The sequence below is a fragment of the Scyliorhinus torazame genome, chromosome 4 (genome assembly GCF_047496885.1).
Source record: "Scyliorhinus torazame isolate Kashiwa2021f chromosome 4, sScyTor2.1, whole genome shotgun sequence".
Taxonomy (NCBI): domain Eukaryota; kingdom Metazoa; phylum Chordata; class Chondrichthyes; order Carcharhiniformes; family Scyliorhinidae; genus Scyliorhinus; species Scyliorhinus torazame.
The window spans coordinates 60,146,593-60,169,139 of NC_092710.1; the positions used below are offsets into that span (position 1 = coordinate 60,146,593).

Below are 22,547 nucleotides of genomic sequence, written 5' to 3' on the forward strand. Positions count from 1 at the left end.
CCCCGTGTCTGCGTGAATTTACTCCGGGAGCTCCGGTTTCCTCCCACAGTCCAAAGATGTGCAGGTGAGGTGGATTGGCTATGCTAAATTGCCCTTCGTGTCCAAAAAATTGGTTAGACGTGGTCACGGTGATAGGGTGGAGGTATGAGGGTAGGGTGGAGGTGTGGGCTTGGGTGGGGTGCTCTTTCCAAGGGCTGGTGCAGACTCGATGGGCCGAATGGCCTCCTTCTGCACTGTAAAGTCTGTGATTCTGTGAAGTCTCACCCCAGGACTTAATGGCCAAGCAAGGTGCATTCAAATGTTGCCACAGGTTGAATCCTTCCAACATGCCACTGGCAGACAGTAAGATTAGGAGAGACTCCTGGTCAGCCATGTTTGGTGTGGAGCGGCTTCCCACATTTACCATTCCCATTCCCCCCTTCCCTTTATATATACTGTGCTAGCTCACATCCTCATTGCATTTGCTTTCTGCAAATGCCCATGTTACGGGCTCTAACCGCAGCTATTCCTGTTTGCGGTTCCTCTTTCCTTGCCAGAATGGTTACACCATTTCAAGATGATATTTCCTCTGCACCGGGAAGTAAAATTACCATTCAAGACACTTTCAGGCCTTCAAGAGGAGGCTGTGGTTTCCCCTGTGTTGCAAATGTGTAATTAAGATATTGCAAAGTTTCAGAGAAACGGTTTTAAAGGCACATTTCCGTTTTCAAATCTTTATATTAGCTTTAAAAGCCTTTAAAAAAAAATGTAGGTATGGCCAGACAGCATGACACATTCCGGTGTTATTCAAACGGTGGTGATGTTCATATCTCTAATCTGACGACAAAGAGTCATTCCAAATGGAAAGACCCTTCCAGGGATGTCCACGGAGTGCTAAACATGTGAAAATACCTTTTTACATCTGAGGAACAGGAAGTAGGAAGGGACTTCAGAGGACCACACAAAGTCACTTCACCAGCTGGAACAATGCGGAGTCAAAATTGACATTGCAGCTATTTTGTGATAAATACAGGGAGGGATTTTGTGGCCTGTTTTCTGACAGCGGAGGCATCTTGCCATTCACGTCTGGCGGGATCTTCCGGTCTGGCGATGTCTATGGCATTTTGCATGGCTCGCTGGCTCATAGACCCCACTGCCGGAAGGGTCAGAAAATCCCACCCACGGTTTGCGAACAGCCATTCTTGTGTGCAGAACCCCAAGAAGAACTCTGAGAAATTGCTACAGAGAGGATCCATAGAATCCTTACAGTGCACAAGGAGGACATTCGGCCCATTGAGTCTGCACCGACCCTCCTAAAGAGCACCCGATCTCGGCCCACTCCCCTGCCTTATACCCATAACCCCTTCTCACTTGCACATCTTTGGACACTAAGGGGCAATTTAGCATGGCCAATCCACCTAACCTGCACATTTTTGGACTGTGGGAGGAACCTGGAGGAAACCTAAGCAGATACGGGGAGAATGTACAAACTCCACACAGTCACTCGAGGCTGGAATTGAACCTGGGACCCTGGCGCTGTGAGGGAACAGTGCCAACCACTGTGCCAGGCTAAGGGAGGGGAAGATATTAAGAAATCTATTGCTCTTCTGTCAAAATAGTCCAGGCAATCTACAAGTATTGTAATCACAGAATTAGTGAGGTACAGGAAACCTTCTCCATCTTGCTGAAGTGCTGGGTCTACCTAAAAACAGGCAAACACCGACTGTTGAACTCCAGCTGTTAAACCAAACGTCAGGTTTCAACCCCTTCAATATGGAAAGAAAAATCTCAAGCAACAGACTGCAAGGATATTTCACACAGGGTGATTTTTGAAATCCCGGCCGTGATTCTCCGAGCCTCTGCGCTGAAATCGCGTTTGGCGCGGGGGCGGAGACTGGGCGTCAAACCCGAGATCGGGTCCGACAGCGCTCCCGCGGTTCTCCGGTCCCCGGAGAATCGCCGCCAATTGGGTGCATGCGGTCGACGCGGCGCCGGTCGGGGGCCATCGAAAGAAGCCCCCGCGACAATTCAAGTGCAGCTGGCCGAGTTCCCACCAGCGTGGTTCTCTCATGGTTCCACCCGGCGGGCACTCAGCGTGGCGGCATGAGTCTACCTACGCCCTGGTGGGGGCAGGGGATCATTCATTGGGGGGGGGGGCCTCCAGGACGGCCAGACTATTGATCGGGGGCCACCGATCCGCAGGCGTGAACGATCTGGGGGGTGGGGGGGCCTATCTTCTTGGTGCCGGTCTGCAGTGTACGTCGGCCATGCATGCGCAGACCCCAGACCGGACGTGCAGGATCCTGTATCAGCAGCCGGAGCTGCGAGGAGCCCTCCGGGGCCCTGATAGCCCCCTCCAGGTAGGATAATTACTCTGGACTTTCTCCAGGTAAGTCCAGAGTGATTCGCGCATGTTTTTTCACGGGCATGGGACAAAGCCCCATTCTTGGAGAATCCTGCCCCTGAACATTAAGTTTCTTTCCTTTTGTCTGCATTTTAATCTTTGTCTGTATTTAGTTCATTATTTTTATCACTTCTGTTTAAATAACTTCCCGCAGTAGTTTTGTACAAACTAGCCTTTATCTTGTTTAAGGCTAAAGTTAGTCTGCTTTTTATTTGGATTGAACCACTTATAAATTAAAAAAGGAGCTACATATTACAGACCCACAAACTTCTTAGCTCACTGACCACTTCAAGGAATTGCCTTTTATGCCTCGTCTACAGAATGCCCCAAAATCAAGGCATTCCTATTCCTATGGTTTAACCTTTCTCAACCTTCAGGCCCCTCAATACACAGATGGCCTTTTGCACCATGGCGTCACACTTTTGTTCAGAAACCGCATCCGCTGAGTCAACAGGCTGCATCTTTCAGCACTTTGGAGGTGAGGAGACCAGAGAATAGTGGAATCTGTGTCAAGGTGGCGAATGTGATATAAAATAACTGTTTTAGAGATATTAGTTACTGTAATGTAGAGATAGGCCAGTCTCATTCTGGTGAGTTCATCGCGACTTTTATTGAGGCCAGACTGACGGGTAAAGAAATTTATATTTGTCATTTGGTGCCGAAACCCGGGATTTCTCAAGATGGTCATTGGCCAACTCAGAATTAGACTGATTATGGACGGAGGGAGAGTGGAAAAAAGGGCCCACAATGTAAAGCTGGAAAATGACCGCGCATTGCTTTTTCCCCTCTTCTTATCGTCTAATTAGTCTGGTCACTCACGGTTGGTACGGAAAGATCGTCTCGACGAAATCAAAGGTCAGTCTGGGGATTAGAAAATTAAACTGATGGGATATCATAATTGATAGTTCAGTTTTGGGTTAATTGTGTTGTTGATGAACTGATGGGACATCGGAAGATGGTTCATTTCTACGAGTGTTTTGAATAACTGATGTGACCTCAGGATGAGGGTTCAGTTCAATGAGTGTTTTTAAATCTAAAGATGGTTTAATTCCATATGTGAGTGTTTTGAATAACTGATGTGACCTCAGGATGAGGGTTCAGTTCAATGAGTGTTTTAAATCTATAGTTGATTAAGCTAAAATTGTATCCTTGGACTGAAGTGGCGAGAAACGATAAATTTTAAAACAAACTGGGTGCTGCATATTAGTTAAAGCAGAAGTCTCTCAAAGGGTTAACAGCAGCTTGAGTTAACAGGCAGCCTATGGTGTAATCGGATACCTTTCTTTCGAGTCAGTGAACTCCAGCAAAGTTACGTTTTGAATTAATTAAAGAAAACCAGTGGGTTTCTCTACCTCTTTGATAAAAGTTTATTATTTTCGAAAGCAATTGATTGAAATTGCCAGAATCTTAAGTTTTACTTACTTGAAATAATGTCAATCTCATTTTATTTGTGAATTAATAGAAACTTAAAGAAACTCACTGACACCATTTTAAAAAGTGTAAATCTGGAGATGACAGTTGACTTTGCTCTGGTATACATCACCGCAGCTAACTGTTCCCTCTTTGATAGCAGCCAACATTTTGTGAATGTAAGAAAAACTTGTTGAAAGAAAATTGATAAGATAAAGAATTAATTAAGTTGTAAAAGTTATACAAGTTTGTGTTAATCAAATTGTAAATTTAGTTCTGAGTTGAGATCAGAGCTCAGCTTGCAGGTTGCAGTAATTCAATTTGAATTTTCAAACATTTTAAGTTTTAAAAGAACACTGTTAGAACCTTTTCAATAATTTTGCCAAGAAGCAAAAATTGCCATTGGTCATAAATAAGCAAATAAAAAATAAAAATATATAATAATAAAAAAGAAAGAGCCAAAGTATGAAAGCTAAAGAGTTAATCAGATTATGCAGACAATATTGTCAACATGAGAGGGATAAGATCATGTTATCAAGTTGGCAAGAAAATGCCCTTAAAATGGGAATTCCAATTAGTGAAGGGGGTAACAAAAAAAACCATTACAGGTCTTGAAAAAGGAATGTGCATTCAAAAAAATGCGCAAGTAAAGACAGGGGAGGCTCGGGTCAAACAAAAAATGGGCTACGTAGTTCAATGGCTGGCCTTGAATTGACAGAATATGACGAATTGGACAATTTGACCACATTGGCTAGGATTCCGACTGCACCTGTAGCACAGTCTGCACTAATTCCAGAACCACCAGAGTATAATAATTTATATCCAGTCACTGCTCCCCAGATTCAAATCATGCCAGCTCCTCCAGCCCCTTTGGTACCATCTTCACTGTCTGAGAGAGAAGGGGGGCTCTGTTCCACAAGCCCAATTAGCTCTAGGACCCGATCTCGGACAGCGAGAGAAGGGCCTGATCCTATCCAGAAACAATCAAGCATACCACCTAAATCCCTTCAGACCGATAAGGGGGAACAGAAAACTCAGAGAACAAAGGGGGAAGAAAGGGATGGTTCTGAGGAGAAGGAGCTCCCTCTAGTGACAGGGAGGGACGTCGAAGTCTTGGAAGAGCCAGAGGAAATAGCTAGAGTGCCCCCTGGTGAGACTCGGAGACAGTTGCCGATTAGGAAAATACCAAACCCTGACGCTGTGACGGCCGGGGCCCAGCCCACGATAGACGTTTATTTCCCATGGAGACCCAGTGAGATGATGGCTATTATGGCTACAATCCCAGACAGAAAAAAATCTCCTGCTGCTTTCGTGGATTACTTGAGAACTACCATCTCAATTTATCAAGCTGATTCTCGGGACCACTGGGCCCTAGTCCAGCAGGTTATAACCCCAGCAGAGTACCGCAATCATCTTAATCACTTGAATTATGCTAGCCACGCCGCACTTCAGCAAGCCCATGCATTGGACGACGATAGACGGACACAAATCCTGAATGCGTTGAATAGCACATTTCAAAAGCCCATAAATATTTCTGCTATCTTAGACCTCAAACCTAAAAAGACTGAAGAGCCAGAGGGATTTCTGGAACATTTTAATGAAATCTACCGTGGGCAGACAGGCGACTTGTCATATCAAAATGGTCAGAATTCCCCTCAATATTGTGCTATGTTAATGCATTGCCTACCACCTTCCGTGGCTACTGCTGTGAAATGTAATAACATGAATTGGACAGAGAACGACCCTTCCCAGATGGCCAGGGCAGTCAGATTTTATTGAAAGGAGGGTGTAGGCCAGGAAGGAGGCTCAGTTACAAAGGTTAAGACTGAGTATGTAATGAAAAAGGATGATCTGAGACCCCAACCAGCGGCAGAAACGGTGGCTTACCAGCTGGAACTCCAATATTGTGACTTTGGGTGGGTGGATCAGCAAGGGGGAGGATATCAAACACACCCAAAGGGACCCTCAGCTCCTCTTTATGGCCCACCGTATGCATCAACAGCTTTACAACCGCAGCCCCCTCTGAGGGGCCATTGGTCTACTGGGAGAAAAGGACGGGGCAAATATAGAGGGAGCAATGCATGTTTTAATTGCGGCCGTGCAGATCACTGGCAACAGGAATGTCCCTTTAAAAGAGAGGCAGCAGAAGGAGACCCAAAGGAAGGGGTACCCACCAAGGGGAGGACAGACGAGATACACTGACTTCTCCCAGGCAAACCCTTTCCCAACACAGGATTGACGAGCTAATTTAGTCATAAGGACTCTCCAATCGGACAGGGAACCTAGTATCTCTCTGCAGATAGGAGATCAACATCACCCATTTGTAATCGACACTGGAGCAGCCATGTCTTCGGTACAATCAGAACTTCGACTACCACTATCCGACCACACGCAGCATTTGTCGGGGTCCCAAGGACAGGTGTGTGAGTATCCTATCTCTGAACCTGTGACAGTCTCTTACGAGAATAAGTCTGCAGATCATCAGTTTGTAGTGACTACTGGATTGGACTGTAACTTGTTGGCCCGAGATTTACTGTGTATCTTCCAGCTACAGCTAGAGTGCAGAGACGAAGGGGTAACGGTTCAATCATGGAGGATGAGACAACAGTGCTATATTTCTATCACCCCCCAGTGGTGGACGTTGGACATTGAACATTCACTGCATAACGTTACCCTGGCCTATGACAGAACCGGGCAAAACAGGGAGTTGGAGGACAAATACCGGCCATTAATTGGGACCGAATGGCAAGTCAAAGTTACAGCCACAGTCACGGGAAAACAAGGTACAGCCGATTTTGTTACAATACCACCACATTTATGGCCACAGTCAGCTTCGGTAAGCCCTCATATTACACGTCAGGTCCACGACCAGTACCATGCCAGGGATCTGGGACCCCTGGTAAGGAGGGCAGTGGATCATTCAGATCCAACAGAGTACGCACTTCAAGTCACGCCAGACGGCACTGCCATAAAATATTTTGAGGTCCCTGAAATGATTAACACTCGACTGCAGCCCCGTCTATGGACAAATTAATCTGAGAGCTGTTGTAACAGGGTATTTTGGTCCCTTGCCAATCAGAATGTAACACCCCCATACTTGCTGTGCCTAAACCAGCCAAGCCAGACCAGTACTGATTAGTACAGGATTTACATTCAATCAATGCCATCGCATAGCCATTACATGCTCTCACTCTCCGACAGGATATTACGGTGTATAGCTCCCACTCGGTTATCGCACTACTGAGGCAACTGCAGACTCAGCATCTTACCGCAGCTCGTCAGAATAGGTATGAGATATACCTTTTGAACAATCCACGTCTGACATTTAAACACTGTACCACTATCAATCCAGCCTGTTTTCTTAGTGGTCCCCCTGTCCATGAAGACGCACCTGGCCACGACTGTTTAGCCTTGATTCAGGAAACTACCACAATAAGGGACGATTTGAGTGATATTTCGTCAGAACAACCTGACATGATTATGTGTGATCAAATATCCCACCGGGGTTTAGTTAATGACTTACTGCAGGCCCTTCTTATGCCCGCGCAGATTTCCGTTATTAAATGCGCTGCCCACACAAATGGTAAGACCCCAGTTGACGTTGGTAATGAACAAGCAGATTGTGCAGCGCGGACAGCCGCGCAAATTCAGCAAGTGATGGTGCCTAAAATGTTAAGTCAGACTAAACGATCTACTATGAATATGTCTGCTTCTGACAAGTCAATGCCAACCATCCAAGACGTCATAAGATTACAGGAGGATGCTCCTGAGAGTGATAAACAAATGTGGAAACGGTTAGGTTGTACATATGATTCTGTTTCCTCTTTATGGACCACGCCTGCACATCAGACTTGTATGTCTGATGTACTGGCTTTATGGGTCACTGAATGTGTACACTTTGCAACTCATTGTGGGGCTCGAGGGACTAGTGATTTGTTGCTGGACACTTAGTGGCACCCTAAAATGCAGGGGTTGGCCCAGAGTATCAGAAATCGCTGTTTGATTTGTCAGCAATATAACACCGGAAAAGGTATCCCTTGTGGGATGGGGCAAACCCCATTGCCCAGTGGTCCCTTTGAGACGCTGCAAATGGATTACATTGAGTTGGAAAGGTGTCAATGTTATAAATATGTTTTGGTCATTGTGGATGTGTTCAGCAGATGGGTTGAGGCGTATCCGACTACCGATAATAAAGCTGCTACTGTGGTTAAAGTTCTGATGCGGGAAATCATTCCCCGGTACAGTATACCAGCTCAGTTGAGTTCTGATAACGGGCCTCATTTTCTTGGACAGATTAACCTGCCTCCCTTCTCCAGTGCTATTTTACAGGTGTGGAGCATGATGGGGTGGCTACGCACCGTCTGTGTGATCTACGGCCTCACCTCGCTTGGAGTGTTATTGGCGACGGACATGGAAAAGGGGAATATTATCTACATTTGTAACCCCAACCAAACTACAAGGATATTTCACTTATGCAAAGGTGATGTTCTTCGCTGCCCCCATATACGACGACATGGTATCGACTCATGGAAGGTCGTCAAAGTTAAGGAGAATGCAGGACTCATGAAGCAATTGCACCGGTCCCGGCGATGGGAAGGGAACATTATATGGACATTGCCTTGTTTTTGGAATACATGTAAATTTGATTTTGGATGTGTTAAGATTGGTGCGATAAAGGTAACATCAGACCGTCGGGAGAGCGTAGGAAGAGGCTGTGAGAGAGTGAGGGGGACTAGAGAGAGGACGGGGCGTGTGAGAAGGGAAGTACAGCTAGAACGTAGGTTACCGGGAGATACACTTAATTTAGTTAAAGGCCAAACTGAGGAAAACCTGGGTAGTATGAATCTCTTCTACCAGATTTACCACCGCTTGTATGGCCACGGACTGGTTGTCTGCTACCCGAACCCCGCAGCGGTGTCTAGGTTATTTTCTGTTTCACCACTTTGGGGCACTCCCCAAACGGTGGTTTAGTGTCAGCGTTCCGAGCCACCGCCCGAGCAAGTCACTCTTCCTTACGATCCGGGTTCAGCACCACCGGCTATTTGCCTTCCCCTTCCTCGGGATAATTCCCATTCACAGTACGATAGGCTGCGACGGTGGAGGGAGTATATACCTAGCCACTTCACTCCCAATAGGGATTCCCGGTCGTACGAGAATTGTTTCAGCAGTGAAGGATACGGCTGTTTGCTGGTAGAGGTGGAAACGAATATAACAAGTCTGTTCCCCACCTGTACGGACAGGAGGTGTCATATCACCCAGGCGTCTGGCCAATGCGTTTGTTACAACACCACTTGCGTTCCATTGAACGCCGGCCTCCAGCTCCTTTGTGGCTGGGCGAATGTCTCTCATATCACTGTTGGGACTAGGGCTTTCCGCATTGCTGGGCGGCCTGAATGGGCGTTTCGAAGTTGGATAAACTGGGCTACTGGGAGGTCCTTACGCAACCGATATGCTGATTGTGATGCTAGCCTGCACACGGAGCAAGGATACTACTTTTTATTTAATGGCACAGCGACCAAAGTTTTGTCACCCCCATTTCCCCGCCAAATTGCTATTGGGACTCTAGTCCCTACCACAGTCCCCTGCCCTTCGGCGTGGATGCTGCATAATCAGTTAGCACGCCGGGCAGTCTCGGCTGAATTTTGCGAGAACTGGAAAAAACTTCAGGTTCTCGCACCCAACCGGGGCCACTCAGCCGGATGGGGGATTCTGAGCGTCTTGACACTGGGAGGTGTGGGGGGTTCCTTGGCTGTCAGCAATAGGAATTATTTTATTTGTGGCCTTACCATCTTGGGAAATGAAACCTTGGGAGCCCTCGGGGCAATAACCAAGGAATTGTCTCAGCTACGGTTGTTTGCAATGCAGAACCGGTATGCTCTTGACTATCTTCTGGCCCGTGAGGGTGGGGCATGTGCCATAGTACAGGGCAAGTGTATCATGGGAGTTCAGGACTTGACCGCTAACATCACTAAATTTATGGATCACATACGGGATCACCTAGACGGAATGCAGGATCCTGGCTCTTGGGGTAACTGGGGATTTGGAGGTTGGAAGGACTGGTTGATAAATATGGCCATGTATTTAGTGGTGGCTATCGGCTGCATCTTTGTGGGCCTAGCCATCCTTAAATGTGTAATGAGTAGAATGCGGGGTGCACTGGAACAGATCAACGCCCCTAAAATCTTAGCTGTCAAAATCCATGAGGGTGCAGCAGATGAAGGGGGGCTACGCCAGGAATTGGAAATGCAGCGACGGATCTTTTTAGATGAGGGACTGTAGCTATGGATTGGATAGTTCGGTTATCATGGAATGATAAAAGGAGGGAATGACGAATGTGATATAAAATAGTTACTTTAGAGATATTAGTTAATGTAATGTAGAGATAGGCCAGTCTAATCCTGGTGAGTTCACAGACAAAGGATTTCAGACCGCATGGCAAACCAAAGGAGGAGAAAAGGATGCTGGGTAATAGGGGCCAGAGGAAGGGATTGGAAGTGAGCCAATTAGAGTGTATGGATAGGTCAGGAGGGGTATCGGATGACCTATGGGAATCGTGTATGTGAAACTTGATGCCAGTTGTGTGAGTAGTAGAGATCCCTTTGTTCTACAGACTCACTTGATTCCAGAGGTGTACGAAGCAAGATGTGTTTTGTACTTGCTGTGAACTGAGTCAGGCTTGCAAGCCAAATAAAATAACTAATGCTGTACCTGCAAATCCATCTCGACTTTTATTGAGGCCAGACTGACGGGTAAAGAAATTTGGGATTTGTCAAGGGGCTCCTTCCAGCTGTGCCGCCCATTTAGAACATCACTGAACTTCCTGTTTCTCGTCAACCCCTTTAATGCTCTCTCTTTCTGTGTGAACAGTAGGTTCTTGACTGAGATCTGACCCCCTTCTTCAGGACAAAACATATTACAAACAATTCAGAATATTTTTGCGAATTGAATTGATGGTTATTCGACAAACCTGCATTTCGGTCGACTTTTCTCTCCAGTAACGAATGTCTGGAAGATGGAATCATTTCAATAGGAGCAGCTGCTGTAACATTGGTAGGTGGGCCTTGAATCTGACTGTATTCACTGGTACCGGTTCCTGTGGTCTGATCATCTTCCCCAGGAACAGGAGCTTGAATCTGACTGTGTGCACTGGTACCAGTTCCTGTGGTCTGATCACCTTCCCCAGGGGCAGGATGTTGAATCTGACTGTGTTCACTGGTACCAGTTCCTGTGGTCTGATCACCTTCCCCAGGAGCAGGAGCTTGAATTTGATTGTGTTCACTGGTACCAGTTCCTGTAGTCTGATCATCTTCCCCAGGGGCAGGGTATTGACTCTGACTGTGTTCACTGGTACCGGTTCCTGTGGTCTGATCGTCTTCCCCAGGGGCAGGGTATTGAATCTGACTGTGTTCACTGGTACCAGTTCCTGTGGTCTGATCACCTTCCCCAGGAGCAGGAGCTTGAATCTGACTGTGTTCACTGGTACCAGTTCCTGTGGTCTGATCACCTTCCCCAGGAGCAGGAGCTTGAATTTGATTGTGTTCACTGGTACCAGTTTCTGTGGTCTGATCATCTTCCCCAGCAGTAGGAGCTTGAATCTGACTGTGTTCACTGGTACCAGTTTCTGTGGTCCGATCACCTTCCCCAGGAGCTTGAATCTGACTGTGTTCACTGGTACCAGTTCCTGTGGTCTGATCATCTTCCCCAGGAACAGGAGCTTGAATCTGACTGTGTTCACAGGTACCAGTTCCTGTGGTCTGATCACCTTCCCCAGGAGCAGGAGCTTGAATCTGACTGTGTTCACTGGCACCAGTTTCTGTGGTCTGATCGTCTTCCCCAGGAGCAGGAGCTTGAATCTGACTGTGTTCCCTGGTACCAGTTCCTGTGGTCTGATCATCTTCCCCAGGGGCAGGGTATTGAATCTGACTGTGTTCACTGGTACCAGTTCCTGTGGTCTGATCCCCTTCCCCTGCTGGAAGGTCTTGGGTCTGACATTGTTCACTTGCAGTACAAGCTTTACTTGATGAGAATGGAGTCTGTTTTGATTTCATACCTGGAAAACATTTAACTCCAGGTTATAGCAAAGTATATTAGAATAGAACAGGAACTTGCAGATCCAAACTGACACACTACAAAGTGGGAGACAAGAATACAAAACTGAGACGCCACTACAAATGCCGGCCTACCCACCAATAGGCAATGGATGTAGCTCCTAACACAAGAAGGGTGAGGGGATATAGCAGGATCTGCACTTAACAATAAAGCCAAAAGACCACGATAATGGGAAATGGTGCAAGTGGAAAAATAAGTCGCTCTCACAAAAAAGGAGAATCATGAAATGAAATGAAAACCGCTTATTGTCACAAGTAGTCTTCAATGAAGTTACTGTGAAAAGCCCCTCGTCGCCACATTCCGGCGCCTGCTCGTGGAGGCCGATACGGGAATTGAACCCATGCTGCTGGCATTGTTCTGCATTACAAGTCAGCTCTTTAGCCCATGCGCACAGACTTGGAAACAAACACAATATTGGCTGGTGATGGGCTGAAAAGTAGGCAACAGGAGCTGGGGTATAAACAACCTTCTCAGCTTGGTGAGCAGTGAAAAATATTCATCCGTATTGGGGCTGCAGACTTTCAGACTATTTCTATCAATTGCTCAGATAAAGGATAAGAAAGAGGCGTGACAAAGTTTGTGCATTGTCCGAGTTTAGAAAGGTCGTATAGATCAGGGCAGCAGATTATCGTGGGTCATAAAGAATCTAAAAGTGAGTGAGCAAAATGTTGGCAGATGGAGTGCAATGTGGGAAAATGAGAGGGTACCTACTTTGAGAAATTGGAACATTTTCAGAATGATGGTGGATTAGGAGTATTTTAAACTTGTGACACAAATTACTAAAGGATAGGTACAGGTACAAAACGTAATCAAAAGGCAATACAGTACAATAAGAGGATGTGACAGTCAGCCCAATTTTATGTTTAGTTTTGGTCACCAAATAACCTGGGGCTGGATTCTCTGATTTTGAGGCTATGTCCGGAGAATGTGTCTAGTCTTACGACCAAGAGGTCAGCGCCGCCCCCGTACCAATGCTCTGCCCAGCGGGGAGCGAGCAGCCGCCCCGTGTAAAGCTTCCAGCTTTACCTGCAGATATAGATGGAGGATTGATGAGTCTGTGACCGTGCATGCGCACGGTGGCGACTGGCGGCAGCTGCACCACACAACATGGCGCCGGCCGCCCGCAGATAGTGCCCGCCCCGTAACCCCCCTCGCCAACGCCCCACCAATCTCCCCAGGCCCCGCCGAAGCCCCCCCCCTCGGCCAGCGGAACGGTCCCTCCCCCCCCGCCCCCAACATGCGAGGTCCCCGAAAACTTTGAGCACACGCGCCCCACACCGTAAGGATGTCAGCCCATCGGGGGCGGGCCTCAGGTGACGTCCCGAGGCCATCCCAAAAGGTATGCGGCGTACTCAGCGAGGGGGCAGAGCATCCGAAAAATGGCACCACCCCCGATTTCGCCGTTATAACGGATTCTCCGGTCAATCGCCGAACGCGATTTCGGCATCGGCAATCGGAGAATCCAGCTTCTGATGTGTGTAATCTAATGATGATCAATTCTGAACACTGAACCGAAAGCTAACATGCAGGGAAAGCAAGCAATTTGTAAGGCAAATGGTATGTTGGCCTTTATGTCTGAAATCATTTGAATAATGCTTTGAATTTCCATCAGGTGTCAGCTGCAGCTCAGTGGAAGCATTAATCGGAGTCATTGCGAGAGGACTTGAATCCAGGGGTAAAAAGATCTTGCTGCAATTGTGTGGACTGAGGTGAGATTGCACCTGGAGTATTGTGCATAGGTTTGATCTAACTTTAAAAAAAAAGAATTTAGGGTGCCCAATTCATTTTTTCTAATTAAGGGCAACTTAGCGTGGCCAATCCACCTACCCTGCACATCTTTTGGGTTGTGGGGGTGAAACCCACGCAAACATGGGGAGAATGTGCAAACTCCACACGGACAGTGACCTAGAGCCGGGATTGAACCTGGGACCTCAGCGCCATGAGGCAGCAGTGCTAACCCACCATGCTGCTCTGGATCGCCTAACTTAAGGATATACTTGCCGTGGAGTCAGTGCAACAAAGGTTCACCAGATTAATCCCTGGGATGGCGGGATTGTCTACTGAGGAGAGACTGAGGACGTGGGTCTGTGCTCACTAGAGTTTCGAAGAATAACAGTTGATCTCTTCGAAACATTCAAAATCCCTGCAAGGCGTGATGGAATAAGATACATGAAAGATGTGTCTCCTAGTGTGGAGGTCTAGAACGAGGGGACATAACCTCAGAATAAAGGGTTGTACATTTGAACTATGAACTAGACGTAGTATGCCATTCAGCTCGGTGTGTCTGCTCCATCATTCAATAAGATACAGGCTGATTTAATTGTGGCCTCAACTCCACATCTCGACCTATTCCCCATCAAAATTGACTCCCTTGTTAATCAAGAATCTATCTAACTGCCTTAAAAATACGCAATGAATCTGCCACCTCTGCTCTCTGGGAAAGAGTATTCCAAAGGCACAAAACACTCGGAGAGAAAAATAAGTTCCTCATCCCCAACTTAAATGGGAGACTGCTTATTTTTAAACAGTGCCCCCCCCCCCCCCCCCCAGTTCTAGCCTCTCCCACAAGCGGAAACATCCTTTAAGCATCTACCATGTCAAGTCCAAAGTAGGACTGGGATGAGAAGGATTTCTTCACTTGGAGGGTATTCAATTTTTGGAATTCTCCATTCAGGAGGGCTCATTGGGTATGTTAAAGGCAGAGATCAATAGATATCCAGATAATAAAGACATCAAGTAATAAGGGGATAGTGCGCGGAAGGGTCTTTGAAGTGGAAGATCAGTCATGATCTAGCTGAACTGTGGAGCAGACTCGAGGGGCCAAATGACCTACTCCTGTTTCTATCTCCCATATTCCTAGGTCATGCGAGTCTTCTGGCAACCCCTCATCAACTCTACTAGTTACAGGGCAGCACGGTGGCACATTGGGTTAGCACAGCTGCCTCACGGCGCCGAGGTCCCAGGTTCGGTCCCGGCTCTGGGTCACTGTCCATGTGGAGTTTGCACATTCTCCCCGTGTTTGCGTGGGTTCCGCCCCAGAACCCAAAGATGTGCAGGCTAGGTGGAGTGGCCACGTTAAATTGCCCTTTAATTGGAAAAAATGAATTGGGTACTCTAAATTTAAAAAAAAACTCTACTGGTTACATCCTCAAAGAATTCCAGTAAATTCGTCAAGCATGATTTCCCTTTCGTAAATCCATTCTGACTGTGTCCAATTCTCCCACTGTTTTTCAAGTGCTCTGCTATTATATCTTTTATAATGGACTCTAGAATTTTCCCCACTTCCAACATTTGGCTGACTGGTGCATAATTCCCTGTTTTCTCTCCAGCTCTCTTTTTAAATAGTGGGGTTACATTAGCTAATTTCCAATCTTTCGGAACTGTTCCAGAGTCTATAGCATCTTGGAAGATGACCATCAATGCATCCACTATTTCTAGTGTCCTCAAGTCCTCTGGGATATAGATTATCAGGCCCTGGAGATTTATCAGCCTTTAGTCCCATCGATTTCTCCAACACAATTCCCCTACTAATACCAATTTATTTCAGTTCCCCCCTCTCACTAAACCCTGCATTCCCCAACATTTATGTTTCTTTTTGTGCCCTTCTTTGTGAAGACAGAACCAAACTTCAGTTGTCCAGCCGTTCCTTTGTTCCCCATTATAAATTCCCGTTTCTGACTGTAAGGGACCTAACATTTGTCTCCACCAATTTCTTTCTCTTCACATACCTAAAGAAACTTTTACAGTCAGGTTTTATGTTCCCCGCAAGCTTACTCTCATACTTTATTTTTCCCCTTCTTTATCAATCCCTTGGTCCTCCTTTGCTGAATTCTGAACTGTTCCCAGTCCTCAGGACTGTTGTTTTTTCTGGCTCACTTACTCCAAGCCTCTTACTTGGATCTAATATTATCTCTACTATCCCTTGTAAGTCCTGATTAGGCCACCCTGTCCATTTTATTTTTGCGCCCGATTGGGATAAGCAAATGGTTCAGTTCACCCATGCGCTCCTTGAATGTTGCCATTGTCTATCCACCGTCAAAAATACGCATTTCCCTTTAAGTAAGGTATCCCAATCCATCAACTCGCATCTCATACCATTGCAGTTTCCTTTAAGATTCAGGACCGTAGTCTCAGAATCAACTCGTCATTCTCCACCTTGATGGAGAATTCTATCATATTATCGTCGCTCATCCTCAAATGGTCTCACACAACTCGATTGCCAGTTATGCCTTTCTCATTACTGGGGCAGCATGGTGGTCCAGTGGTTAGCACTGCTGCCTCACAGCTCCAGGGACCCGGGTTCAATTCAGCCCTCGGGTGACTGTGTGAAGGTTGCGCTTTCGTCCCGTGTCTGCGTGGGTTTCCTCCGGGTGCTCCAGTTTTCTCCCACAGTCCAAAGATGTGCAGGTTAGGTGGATTGGCCCTGTTAAATTTCCCCTTAGTGTACAATCATGTGCAGGTTAGGTGGGGTTGTGGGATTACGGGGATAGAGTGGAGAGCATGGGCTTAAGTAGGGTAGTCTTTCCAAGGGCTAGTGCAGATTCGATGGACCGAATGGCTTCCTTCTGCACTGTAAATTCTATAATTACACAATATCCAGTCTAGGGTATTCCAGTTGGTTCCTCTACGTATTGGTCCAGAAAACCATCCCGTATACATTCCAGGAATTCCTCCTCTACAGTATTGTGACTAATTTGATTTGCCCAATCCAAATGCAGTTTAAATTCACCCATAATTAAAGACATTTATTTTATTGCATGCATCTCTAATTTCCTGTTTAAAGCCATTTTCAACATTACCATAACAGGTTGGGGGTCTATATACAACCCCCTTCTGATGGCTTTCCCTTGTTCCTGAATTTCAGTGCCCCGAATTCTCCACAATACTCTAAAGATGTTGAAACAATGATTTGAACTTTCAGCATGTTCTTTTGACTCACACGTCCTATTTTTCTCCTTTGTGAAAGAAAGTTACACTTGATTTTTAATCATATTTTCAATTTGTCTTGCCACCATTTATGTTTATGGATGCCATGGTCTTTCTATTCATCTACATCTTCTCAAACTCGTGCCGTTGACAGAATATCACCTTTCCACATTAGTCCCCCCAGCAGCACGGTGGCATAGTGGTTTGCACTGCTGCCTCACAGCTTCAGGGACTCGGGTTCAATTCCGGCCTCGGGTGACAGTCTGTGTGGAGTCTGTACGTTCTCCTCGTGTCAGCGTGGGTTTCCTCCGGGTGCTCTGGTTTCCTCCCACATTCCAAAGATGTGCACGTTAGGTGGATTGGCCATGCCAAATTGGCCCTTAGTGTCGAAAGGTTAGGTGGGGTTACTGGGTTACGGGGATAGGGTGGAGGCGTGGGCTTAAGTAGGGTGCTCTTTCAAAGGGCCGGTGCAGACTTGATGGGCCGAATGGCCTCCTTCTGCACTGTAAATTCTATGATTCATCACTTCACACTTCTTCTTCACACTGACCTGCATTTATCACATTTTTGCCATTTCACTGTCCTGTCCAGGTAATTCTTCAGTCTAGGCATACCTGCACTGAGGTAGAAATCTCACTGATTAATCACTGAACAGTAATTTCACTGATTATTGTGCAGTAATTTCACTGATGGGCCAAAATGGCCTCTTTCTCTGCTGTAAATGACTATGAGCACAATATTAATTCTGGAAGGTTTTGTATGGCATGAAACTGAACTTTCCTCTCTCTAACGACCGTATCAGTTCACTTGAACATTTCTAAAAATGCACACACTGTGGAATCAGTTCTGCTAGCTTCGCCTTTTCCAAGTATTTTAACTGCACCAGGCACTTCATGTGCTGTCAGCTAGTTTCAATTCCTGCTACAATACTAAGGATCTAAAATAACCTGAACTAGCCAAGAATTTAAATGATTAATTTATAAGGAACAATATAAAAGTTTGCAACACCTACACAAATTTGAAAACATTAGTGAATGGAATGTGAGATGGTCCCAGGACAATGGGGATGTTTACCATAGAATCATAGTTTTACAGCACAAAAAGAGGCCCTTCCTGATCTTGTGCTTGAAGGTAACAGTAACATGATGTTCCAAGCAGTTCAGGCTTTATTTGTTGCACCGATAACAGATTTTACAACAGGGTTCCTTATTCAATTTATATGCTTTTGGTGTGTAGTGAAGACGGATAATAATTGCACAGATATATTTTCAGCAAATTTGCTAACAACGTAGTTTATGTGAAACTGACAATCTGACTGGAATCTGGCAAAACCCACAATGGCTCATAATTTCTCTGTCTTTCCACTAAACATTTGTCTGAATTCATGACATCTCCAATAACTGAACCAATAATTTCCACAGAATAGGAGAATACCAGTCCTCTCCCTCAGTCTCATTCCCCCAGCCTCCCCAATGCAAGCTCAACTCTATGCTTAGTTCCTTTTCCACCTCTCAGTGTTATGACACTGAAAGGACTTTGCCCTCTGTGTCATTTACCGGTATCTCTCGTGTCCTCTTTCTGAATGAACTCACCTGTTTCACGATCCTGCAGAGATAACTTGGAAACGATGCTTCATGTACGGAGACCGGTCAGGCAGTCACGTTGGCAAAAGAGGAACTCACTCACGAGAAAAACTGAAAACAGAAGTAAGAAAATCAATACCACATGGTCAAAGGGAAGAGTAACTGAATATTCATAGAATTTAGAACATAGAATTTATAGTGCAGAAGGAGGCCACTCCGCCCATCGAGTCTGCACCGGCACTTGGAAAGAGAATCCCACTTAAGCTCCACACCTCCACCCTATCCCCGTAACCCCACTTAAGCTTATTGTACACTAAGGGCAATTTATCATGGCCGATCCACCCAACCTGCACATCTTTGGACTGTGGGAGGAAACCGCAGCACCTGGAGGAAACCCACACAGACACGGGGAAAACGTGCAGACTCCACACAGACAGCGACCCAAGCCGGGAATCGAACCTGGCGCTGTGAAGCAACCGTGCTAACCACTGTGCTACCGTGCTGCCCACATATGTTTGTTAAATACATTAAAAGCTTTTGAACAATGCTTTTTGAAAAATGGTAGAAGAGAAACAATTTGTGAATCAAAATCATTGATGCAGACATTGATAAAACAGATCAGACAAACCAGAGGTAAAGTGTGACTCCACTAACATTCTGGTATAAATAAACTGAACAGTTTTAGTGGTTAAAGATGGCCTGCAACTGCATACATACCCAATCACAGATCACAACCAGATCAGTATTAACAACAGTCTCACCGTATCAGATATTAAGCAGGCTACTATTTTAACTATGAAAAATGACTTTCGATATCAGCATCGGCTCAGAGGTTTTTTCTGCGCGGTAGTGATTTTATGAGTTTCTTGTCCTTCAATTCTATTACTGAGTGCTCAGATGAATGTGACATTCTCAGATATACTTCTACGGAATTTCTTTTATTTGTTCATGGGACATAGGCGTCGGTAGGCTGTGTCAGCATTTATTAATTTCCCTTGAGGGGGTAGTTCAGGGCCAACCACATTGCTGTGGGTCTGGAGTCACGTGTAGGCCAGACCAGGTAAGGATGGCAGATTTCCTTCCCTGAAGGAAATTAGTGAACCAAATGGGTTTTCCCGATACGCAACAATGATTTCATGGTCATTGTTCGATTTTTTAAATTCCAGATTTTTATTAAATTCAATTATTTCAGCATCTGCAGTGGCGGGATTTGAACCTGGGCCCCCAAAGCCTTACTCTGGGTCTCTGGTTTACTAATCCAGTGAGAACACCACTACACCACCACCTCCCCTCATACAAACTTGTACAAACCCAGCCCAGTTTCATGGTGTTATTTAATCAAGTGAGGAATTTAGTTCAGTACAAGCTGGTGAAAGATAGAAAGACTCAAGTCAAACTGGTAGGTTTTCCACCATCGTCTCGTTATAACCCCCAGGACGACGATCCGATTGATCTCCCCGTGGGGCTCATGGGAGTACGAGCTCCCCGGAGAAGGGGAGATAAAAGCCGGCCCAGGAAGGCGCCGGCATCGCAGGATGATCCCGGCTGGGACTTGTCCGGATATTTAGTTGCTGTATTTCCCAACCGTGAGGAGGAAATAAACTACTTTCGACTCACCTTTTAAGGACTCCTCATTGACTACAATACACATCATGAAATTATTATAAAGAGAACATGCTGGAATGCTTAGCAGGCCAATCAGCATTATAAGGATAAGAACAAAATACTGCAGATGCTGAAAATCTGAAATAAAAACAAAGTGCTGGGAAAACTCTGCAGGTTTGGCAGCATACGTATGGAAAGAACACAGAGTTTCTAGTTCGATATGGCTATTTTAGGTTTTAATTTCAGCAAGATTGTTTCACTATCGCAGATGGAGTTACCTGTGAGTTGGGCTGTTTGCGCTCCTCCTTTTTGCCCGGTGACTCGCTCCTCGCTCTGTGGAACTCAGGCATGGTACAAACAATGCTGCCAGATGGGCTAAACCCAATGGATCGATTAGTGCACGGCCAGGATCAGACAAAAGACTGATATGTGTTGTTAACACCAGTGTAAGCGCATTCTTAAATGAGGAAGTGTTCTCACTTGATCGGAAAAATCAGACACAATGCTATTGGTGCAATAATTAACCAATTCTGACAGCGATGTCCCTTGGTATTGCTGAGGGTGAGTTGTGCTGTTTTACATGCTTTTACCATATATTATTCTGTCATCTAGCAGCTGGGTGTCCTTCTCCTGTGCTCACTTAGGGCTGCAGGTTGCAATTGCCCTGCTTGACTGACATCAGGAGTAGAATAATTGGCCTTTGTTTAATTGGAGAGACTGCGGCTGCTTTACATGATCCACTCCTCTTAACCCAAAGTTTATTAGTTGGAGTTACAGGATGACTCGAGCTTGTCAGCTAGTTGCCAGGTGTAGATGCTACTTATTTTCATACATATATTAATGCAAAGTCATTGGGGGTCATAAACACCCCAGAGGAGGCGGTAGAACAGAATGGAACAGCACAGGGAGCCATTTAATCAATGATGCACGTGCTGACTATTTGAAAGAGCTATTCAATTAGTCCTAGTCCCCAGCCCTGCAAAGTTTTTATTTTCAAGCATATATGCAACCCCCCTTTTCAGAGTTATTACTGTATCTGTTTCCTTGCCCTTTCAGGCACTGCATTTGAGGTCATTTATTTCAACTTGCTGCATAAAAATAATTCTCAATGACTTTTGGTTCATTTGCAAACATCTTTATTTTTTTTAAAGTGTGGAGAACGTGCAGACTCCGCACAGACAGTGACCCAAGCCGGGAACCGAACCTGGGATCCTGGTGCTGTGAAGCAACATTGCTAACCACTGTGCTACCGTGCTGCCCTCACCCAGATCCTCGGCCAGCTGAACTGTTCAGGCGCCACAATGCACTTGGCAAAGAGATATCCGACTGCACCAATTATTATCAAGGATTCTATTTAATGTCTCTTTCATGGAGACTGCAAAAACAAATACGTACTGGACTGTAATGGACACCACATTCAGCGACACACACCAGACCCCAACCATCCCTTTAGTTAGGGCTCTTACTGTATTAGTGAGAGGGGCACACATGACATGGATTTCAGAAGGTCACAGGGCGAAGGCAGCACGGTGGCGCAGTGGGTTAGCACTGCGGCCTCACAGCGCAAAGGTCCCAGATTCGATCCCGCCTCTGGGTCACTGTCCGTGTGGAGTTTGCACATTCTCCCCGTGTTTGCGTGGGTTTCGCCCCCACAACCCAAAAATGTGCAAGTTAGGTGGATTGGCCACGCTAAATTGGCCCTTAATTGGAAAACAAAATGAACTGGGTACTCTTAAAATAAAAAGAAGGATGCAGGGAGCTTCCAGTGTTCCTGGGGCTGTAACAACACAAATGTTATTACAGTAATAGAGCAACTTAAGTATCAGGGTTAGTTTGATTGCTGTGCATAATTAAAATGAATCAAAAATGCTAATTTATTAACAAGTGGAGTATTTTTATTATAAGGCTTCTCTCCCTTTCTTTGCAAGCTGCTGATCCTGAAAAGGTGCTACTCTGATATTTGAGAAGAACTTAAACGCTGATATTGGTGGAACTGCATGATGCCCAGATGACCCAAGTATTAGATTAAAGTCGCACATCATCAATGATGTTTAACAGTGTTGTGTTCAACTATTCCAATGCTCCCCTGTCTGCTCTTCTAATTTCCACCCATCATTACAGTTTGTTGTAATGCCAATTTCAGCCAGAAGGTGGTGAGGTTGAGCTGTCCCAACAGGTTTGCCAAACATGATTTCCCTTTAAAAAATCACGTTGACTGTGCCCAATTTTACCATTATTTTCCAAGTCCAGTTATAATATCCTTTTATAATGTATTCTAACATTTTCCTGCTACTGATGCCAAACTGAGTCTGTAGTTCTTCATTCTCCATTTGCTCCCTTCTTAAGTAGCGGGGTAACATTTGCTACTTGCCAGTCTGCAGGAACTTTTCCAGAATCTATAAAATGTTGAGAGAAAGGCACCAATATGTCCATTATCTCTACAGTCACCTCCTTCAGTGCTCTGGGATGTAGCTCATCTGGTCCAGGAGCTTTCTACTTGCAATAAATAGTCCATAAAATGAAGCTATGAC

General features: G+C 45.7%; 1 protein-coding gene across 1 annotated transcript in view; it reads right to left on the reverse strand.

Moving 5' to 3' along the window:
* The window catches only part of LOC140410249 (NACHT, LRR and PYD domains-containing protein 3-like), a 68,237-nt gene extending 47,834 nt beyond the window's left edge, over nt 1-20,403 (reverse strand). Inside the window, exons 1-3 of the mRNA XM_072498213.1 lie at nt 20,295-20,403; nt 18,421-18,522; nt 10,761-11,843 (exon numbers count right to left, since the gene is read on the reverse strand). Coding sequence (XP_072354314.1) covers nt 10,761-11,841 — 1,081 coding nt within the window. The 5' untranslated portion in view covers nt 11,842-11,843; nt 18,421-18,522; nt 20,295-20,403. The remainder of the gene's footprint in view (nt 1-10,760; nt 11,844-18,420; nt 18,523-20,294) is intronic.
* Between the last annotated feature and the right edge of the window lie 2,144 nt (nt 20,404-22,547).